The 7,500-nt window shown below is 43.3% G+C and overlaps 1 protein-coding gene across 3 annotated transcripts; it reads right to left on the bottom strand.

The window, feature by feature from the left end:
• Positions 1-406: 406 nt before the first annotated feature.
• LOC138953867 (dynein light chain Tctex-type protein 2B-like) lies at positions 407-6,824 on the bottom strand. 3 transcript variants are annotated; one of them, XM_070325821.1, is made up of 3 exons: positions 6,690-6,824; positions 1,993-2,922; positions 407-1,561 (listed from the first exon to the last, which is right to left on the bottom strand). In XM_070325821.1, exons 2-3 carry the CDS (start codon positions 2,268-2,270, stop codon positions 1,282-1,284), a joined length of 558 nt encoding a protein of 185 aa, XP_070181922.1. In that variant the 5' UTR covers positions 2,271-2,922; positions 6,690-6,824; the 3' UTR covers positions 407-1,281. The 3 variants fall into 3 exon arrangements, with proteins under 3 accessions (XP_070181922.1, XP_070181923.1, XP_070181924.1); XM_070325822.1 differs by lacking the exon at positions 6,690-6,824 and adding an exon at positions 6,328-6,449; XM_070325823.1 differs by lacking the exon at positions 6,690-6,824 and adding an exon at positions 6,339-6,428.
• Between the last annotated feature and the right edge of the window lie 676 nt (positions 6,825-7,500).

The raw sequence follows: 7,500 nt of genomic DNA, 5'->3' as shown, positions 1-7,500 counted from the left end.
CAATATAATATTATGTCCACTGTCTTATATGTATATGATTATATATATATATTCAGCTAAGCAGTTCATACGAGAGGTGACAGAGTGACGGTGCCTATAGAGTTCATACCCAGTCATTGTCTCTTCTGTGTTTGTGCGGGCAGTGATTATGATAAAGTCAGTGATTTTACACAAGCCGCGCTAAGAACTGAATAACACAAAGAGCAGCCCTACGGTCCCTCGGGTCAACCTTGCTGTCAGAGTCAGGTGTTGCTTTGTTCCTATAACTACAAGTCTGCCCTGCAGATAGAAGTCTCCGCAATATTAACACAGAGAAAGTTTTATGAAACACTCAAACAAGGCGATATATTAGGTATTTACGACCCGAAGTCGACCTTTGCGTTTGACAAAAGCATGACGCAGGAAATCATGTTCACAGGTATTATTACAAAGAAAGTCTTATGAAACATCCCGGTATGGCTGTACTATATCCCTATACTACTTGTATAATTTATGCTACTTGTCTGTGGCCCCAATTTTTTTTTTTTTTTTTTTTTTTTTGACAGCAGCGTTACACACAAAATCAGTTTCCTGTTTATCCCCGAAACTTTACAATATACAATAGGCGAGGTTATAGGGATCAAGAGTTATAGTAAATGAAAGTAAAAGAAAATCGAGTACTTATGCTTAGTAATGAACAATGCACACACATAATCCTCAGAAAAAAAGTCCAACATATCACTGTCTGTTCGGTTTGTTAATCTACGCATATACATAAAGAGTAGGTTAACAAGTCTGCGTATTTCATGCTTACAGACTATCATCGATAGTCACGCCGTATTAGTCCCTCACTTGGCTCATTAAGTTCTGTAAGTGAAGGTCAATTCAGCATCGCTATCTGTTATGTCTGATGAAACATTATCACAAATGTGCCTCCTACACACCGACACAGAGTTATATCAGACATGTAAGTCCATGGTCGAAGTGTGGGAGGCCCGCAGTCACAAGGGAGTATCACAAAGGTTTTATTCGCGTATCTATGACTCCTCTGAATGATGTCATAATTAATGCATGCGGTATCACAAATGTTTCGTTCACGTTGGTAACTCCTTCAGTTGCATAGTTAATGCGCCGAATGACGTCGTAGTTCAGCTGACGTCAAATGCTTAGCACATCATGCGAGTCGAGCACTGGTGATGTTACCCTTCTTCTTGTTCTTCTTCGTTCATAGGCTGAAACTCCCACGTTCACTCATGTTTTTGCACGAATAAGTTTTTACATGTAAGACCGTTTTGGGGGATGTTACTCAAAGTAGACGGCGTACACGGAGCCGACGGCGAAGAAGTTTGCGCCCTCGTACACCACAGAGGCGTGGTCGTCACACGATTGGTTCCACAGACAGCGCGAGGCCACGCGCGTGCCCTGGCTCTTGTTCTCGCACATGGTGACTATGGCGACGATCTTGTAGCGCTCCAGCCCCGTGGCCTTGACCCTCTCCTTGATCAGCTCGGCCAGCGTCTTGCTCAGCAGCGGGAAGCGGCGCGGGTCGTACGACTTCTGCGACAGGTACACGTCCAGCACGCTAAGACACAACCATGCCAAGTGTTAGAGACGTACGGTATCGATTACATGCCAAGTGTTAGAGACGTACAGTATCCATTACATGCCAAGTGTTAGAGACGTACAGTATCCATTACAAAAATTACGACTTTTTTTTTTACCCTCTCCTTCGAAGCGAAATCTCCGACGTCAAAGGCCATGGTACAGCGGAACCCCCAATTGTAGACTCCCCCATGTTTAAGGCCTTGATTTGGTTCACATTGTCTGTTCTTAACCTCTCTACATTAGCCCCCATTTTAAGACCCCCTTCTTTTTAAGAATGGATTTTCTCAAATATTGGGCCTTCTAAAAAAAAAGGGGGGGGGGTCACTATTTGCGGTAACAGTACGACCTACCTGTAGATGATCTGCTCCGCCTTGCGCTGTGAGAACTTGTGGTAACAGTACGACCTACCTGTAGATGATCTGCTCCGCCTTGCGCTGTGAGAACTTGTGGTTCTCGTCCGGGTCTGTCTTGTAGGTGGGCTCGTAGCGCACGGAGTTGGCCTTGTTGCCGGACACCATGCCCGCCATGCCCAGCCTGGACATCATGCGCATCTTGAGGCGGAAGCGGCTGAGCTTGACCTTGCGCGTGCTGCTCGTGCTGTCGCTGACCTCGCTCCGCTTGTCCGACGTGTTGCCCCCCTGCTCATCCGGCCCTGTCCGCGCGCTCAACTTCTTGAACACGTTCATGCTGACTGGTGGCTGGTGGCTGGTGGTGCTTGTGGGTGGTGCTGGTGGGTGGTGCTGGTGGGTGGTGCTGGTGAACAAGTGTGGAATGGGGGTGTTGTTTTTCTGGTAGGGTTTATTGACAGTTTTCTCAGTATGAAGTCACAAACGTTTTCTCCGTCCTTTTAATTAGACTCATAAAAACTGATGTAATGAGGTGGCCTTGCTTTCAGTTTTCCTTCGTTTTTGAGGTTTTGGTTAGGATAGCGAAACCAAATGTTATCAGTTTCAACACTGTCCGAGCAGGTTCACCTTAAGCTGTTGATGTTGACCTGTCCAGCAGTCATTGAGCACAACGCTATCCGAACTTCCTCTGTCCTCTGTCAAGGTCGCACAATTGGCAACTTGGTTTTACGAGTCAAAAATGTATTTCACTTGCGTAGTTTCTTGCCTGTTCCTGCTGTCGTTTAGCTACAGTCAAGCACGACGAACCGCAGGTACAGGAGAGTCAGTGTGTGGGATTGTTTCAGTAACACTGTGCAGGCTCCTGCCAGGATGTATCAGTGCTCCAGCATACAGACTGTTCGATCGATTGGCAGGTAGCGGTTCCGGGTATCAAGTTGTCCAGGAAGAGAGCTCAGTTACACCCCTAACTGATGGTGTGTCCTGGTCATGTCTGAAACGATAAGGAACGAGTTACAGTCAATAACAACAGTGGCAGGGGTAACCATAACAACGCACACACATCTATCCATCCACACACTCTCTCTCTCTCTCTCTCTCTCTCTCTCTCTCTCTCTCTCTCTCTCTCTCTCTCTCTCTCTCTCTCTCTCTCTCTCTCTCTCTCTCTCTCTCTCTCTCTCTCTCTTCCCTCATGACCAAGCGCTGATTGTAATTAAGCAGCAATGGCTTACGTACATCATAACTCTTATTCATACATTTTTTGTATATCTTATCTTGTTTATTTTATCCGTAAATCTCTCTCATATACACATGCACGCACACACAGAGTGAAAGGGGCTGGTGGGGTCAAATAAAAAGAACATGAAGAAAAAAACCATTGAGTTACATGTGCAATTTTACAACATATTTAACCAGAAATAATTTGACACATAAACCATAAACCATCGCGGGTATTTTCAACATTGTTCTCAGCAACAGAAGTCTATAAAATATGTATTTACGGTTTTACAAGCGCAGTTATTAATCCTCCCAGTTTTGCCCAAGAAATGAAGAGACCAGAACCAGAAGTGCCAGTATTTGCCCGTGTTTATGAAGAGATAAACTGAAAGTAACAAACCCATAAATACAGTGACCTCTCCTGATAAGACACCTTTATGATTTCCCGATGAAAAGCCTCGTGCCATAACTGGAGAGCAATGGAACATGTCACGCGACTGGTTACATTGACTTGATTTCTTCACTGGGAGGAGATACAGGGAAAGCTGTAAAGTCACGTCAAACCTAGTACCAAAATCCTTTCTTAACTGTGTCTTCTCTTGTCAAAAAAAGATTGATTGATTGATTGGTTGGTACATGGTTGATTGATTGATTGATTGATTGATTGATTTGTATGAATTCGTTTATTTTTGTAAACGTCATTATTGTTCATGCCTGCTTACAACTCTTGTGATCACATCAATTACTGTTGCCTTTGAATTATACTCAGTTAAAACATAATGATATGATCTAACCTGTCTGTCTGTCTGTTTGCCTGCCTCTCTGTTTGTCTGTCTGTCTGTTCGTATGTCTGTCTGTCTGTCTGTCTGTCTGTCTGTCCGTATGTCTACCTGTCTGTCTGTCATTTTGGTTTGTCTGCGTATCTACTCGTGTAATGTCTGTTTGTTTGCCAGTCTGTCTTATGTATGTATGTATATATGTAAGTCTGCTTACAAGTTTACAGCAGGATTTTCAATGCAATTGTTGTCTTGACCGACGTAGTTTCAGAGCATTGCTGTAAAGTCCTTTAATCTCCTTTATACACGTTTCCTATTCTTGAACTCTGTCTTCTCGTATGCAGATAATGTCATGGATAGCTTTCATTGACAAACGTGGGTCTTTGGTTTTTTTTTTTTACATTTAGTCAAGTTTTGACTAAATGTTTTAACGTAGAGGGGGGAATCGAGACGAGGGTCGTGGTGTATGTGTGTGTGTGTGTGTGTGTGTGTGTGTGTGTCTGTGTGTGTGTGTAGAGCGATTCAGACTAAACTACTGGACCGATCTTTGTGAAATTTGACATGAGAGTTCCTGGGTATGATATCCCCATACTTTTTTTCATTTTTTTTTTATAAATGTCTTTGATGACGTCATATCCGGCTTTTCGTGAAAGTTGAGGCGGCACTGTCACGCCCTCATTTTTCAACCAAATTAGTTGAAATTTTGGTCAAGTAATGTTCGACAAAGCCCGGACTTCGGTATTGCATTTCAGTTTGCTGGGTTAAAAATTAATTAATGACTTTGGTCATTAAAAATCAGAAAAATGAAAAAAAATAGTTTTGTTATAAAACGATCCAAATTTACGTTCATCTTATTCTCCATCATTTGCTGATTCCAAAAACATATAAATATGTTATATTTGGATTAAAAACAAGCTCTGAAAATTAAATATATAAAAATTATTATCAAAATCAAATTTTCGGAATCAATTTAAAAACACTTTCATTTTATTCCTTGCCGGTTCCTGATTCCAAAAACATATAGATATGATATGTTTGGATTAAAAATACGCTCAGAAAGTTAAAACGAAGAGAGGTACAGAAAAGCGTGCTATCCTTCTCAGCGCAACTACTAAACCGCTCTTCTTGTCAATTTCACTGCCTTTGCCGTGAGCGGTGGCTGACGATGCTAAGACTACGAGTATACGGTCTTGCTGCGTTGCATTGCGTTCAGTTTCATTCTGTGAGTTCGACAGCTACTTGACTAAATGTTGTATTTTCGCCTTACGCGACTTGTTCTTTCTTCAGAAAAGGGGGATTATTAACCAAAGACCTTGCATCGCAGTTCTTTGTACCGCCGTAAGATACCTCGCCATTAACATAATCAATTTGTTTGGTATTTTTTAACCAACATTTCTCGCCTTTGAAAGTGTTCACGCAACAGAGAAAGGCGTCAAATACTCACCTCACAAAATGCAAACAGTGTAATGGAGCGTTTTTGTCACCACTCAGCCATTCAAACGCTGAAAACATGGCTGTTAAAACAAAGACGACATGACAAGACAAGACAGATACCCTAGGTGTGTGCGTGGTACGTCAAATGTGAAGAGGATCCCGATAACCTGTGTCAAGTGCAGGCCCACAGAGCAAGGCAAGGCAAAGCTGACATGACACCTTCCCTTTCACACTTCTAGAACTTTCTTGCAATGTTCGAGCTGCGATTGTCAGATGCAGTTTCCACAAGTTGTAAAAGGGTTTGGTTTTGCGTATTTGCGCTCTGTGTTAATAAACTTGTACATTCTGCATATCATGTTTCTCCAGCGAAGTTATTTTGTGTGATGAAAATAAATGTTTTCCCCCCGCGGGTTAGGGGGAAGAATTTACCCGATGCTCCCCAGCATATCGTAAGAGGCGACTAACGGATTCTGTTTCTCCTTTTACCCTTGTTAAGTGTTTCTTGTATAGAATATAGTCAATTTTTGAAAAGATTTTAGTCAAGCAGTATGTAAGAAATGTTAAGTCCTTTGTACTGGAAACTTGCATTCTCCCAGTAAGGTAATATATTGTACTACGTTGCAAGCCCCTGGAGCAAATTTTTGATTAGTGCTTTTGTGAACAAGAAACAATTGACAAGTGGCTCTATCCCATCTCCTCCCTTTCCCCGTCGCGATATAACCTTCGTGGTTGTAAACGACGTTAAACACCAAATAAAAAAAGAAAGAATGTTTTGTAGTTTTGACGTTTTGGCCACATGGCATTTGTCGTTTAATGATGTGCTACATGCGATTACACCTGGGTATTTCAGTAATACATGTATCTCCAAGTAGAATTCGGAATAGTTACACAGGTAGCTGAATAAAAGGTGTGATCATTTTTTTTAAATAAATATAAACATCTGATATATATATTAAAACATGTACACTTACGGTCGACATACCGAGAACAAAACCTCACTGGGTAGCTTATGCGCTCTTTTCGAATCAGCTCAGTCCTTTTTTGTCCACAAGAAAGTACTGCGCAAAAAGTGAAAACTTTCAATGAACATTGCTTTTATTCTTAACACAAGAAATATCTTCAATCACACCGAGACAGACAAAGAAATGAAAGGAGGGGGTGGGGGGGGGGGGTTAATGCTGTGAGTACAAGACATGGAGTTGTTGCGGGGAATGAGACGAGTGGCACACACAGAAGTAATGAGATCCCCCGGGTGCTAAATCTCGATCACGTCGCTGATCAAACAGGGAACAAGGAGTCTCTGTCTCACTCTCACCTTTTCACTCTCACTCACCTGCCCAGGTAGGAACTGACGAGGGGAGACGGTCACAGGTGAGAAAGAGCTTGGAGTAAAATCACACACGATCTCGCAGAATAGCACCCAGCACGCACAACGAGCAATAATTGACTGAATCCACCCGACTACCCGTCCACCCGGCTCGCCTGGCCGGACACAGCGCGTGGTCTATGCGGCCAGTGCCACCCCAGTCCAAAACATCGGGTGGAGGGGGGGGGGGGGAGCTGATTTGGAAGAGCAATTGTATAGGAGGTATTCAGTGCTACATTTTTTGTTCCATACGTTACGTAGGCCGGGGTGTGTGTGAGGGGGGGGAGGGGGGTAATGAAATAGACGAAAGAGTTGTGTTGGATGAGGGCGGTCAGGGGAAGAAGGGGGGAGGCGGGTTCCGTAAATCTGGAATTTTCTGTTCGATTTTCAATAGCTGCATACATGGTCACTGTGGGACGCTCTCTCTCTCTCTCTCTCTCTCTCTCTCTCTCTCTCTCTCTCTCTCTCTCTCTCTCTCTCTCTCTCTCTCTCTCTCTCTCTCTCTCTCTCTCTCTCTCTCTCTCTCTCTCTCTCTCTCTCTCTCTCTCTCTCTCTCTCTGACCACAAAAGGGTGACTGGTCAGGGCTGCGGGAGGTCTCTGCGTGCTCCAATCATTCGCCAGGTGCTGACCATTCTGTCCACTCTTGGACCCGACAACACGTCATTGTTTCTAGTGTTTTGAGATAGACTTGGACCCGACAACACGTCATTGTTTCTAGTGTTTTGAGATAGACTTGGACCCGACAACACGTCATTGTTTCTAGTGTTTTGAGATAGA

The sequence above is a fragment of the Littorina saxatilis genome, linkage group LG17 (assembly GCF_037325665.1).
Source record: "Littorina saxatilis isolate snail1 linkage group LG17, US_GU_Lsax_2.0, whole genome shotgun sequence".
Classification (NCBI taxonomy): domain Eukaryota; kingdom Metazoa; phylum Mollusca; class Gastropoda; order Littorinimorpha; family Littorinidae; genus Littorina; species Littorina saxatilis.
The sequence above is the reverse complement of the archived record's forward strand: the minus strand, read 5'-3'. Positions and strand labels throughout refer to the sequence as shown.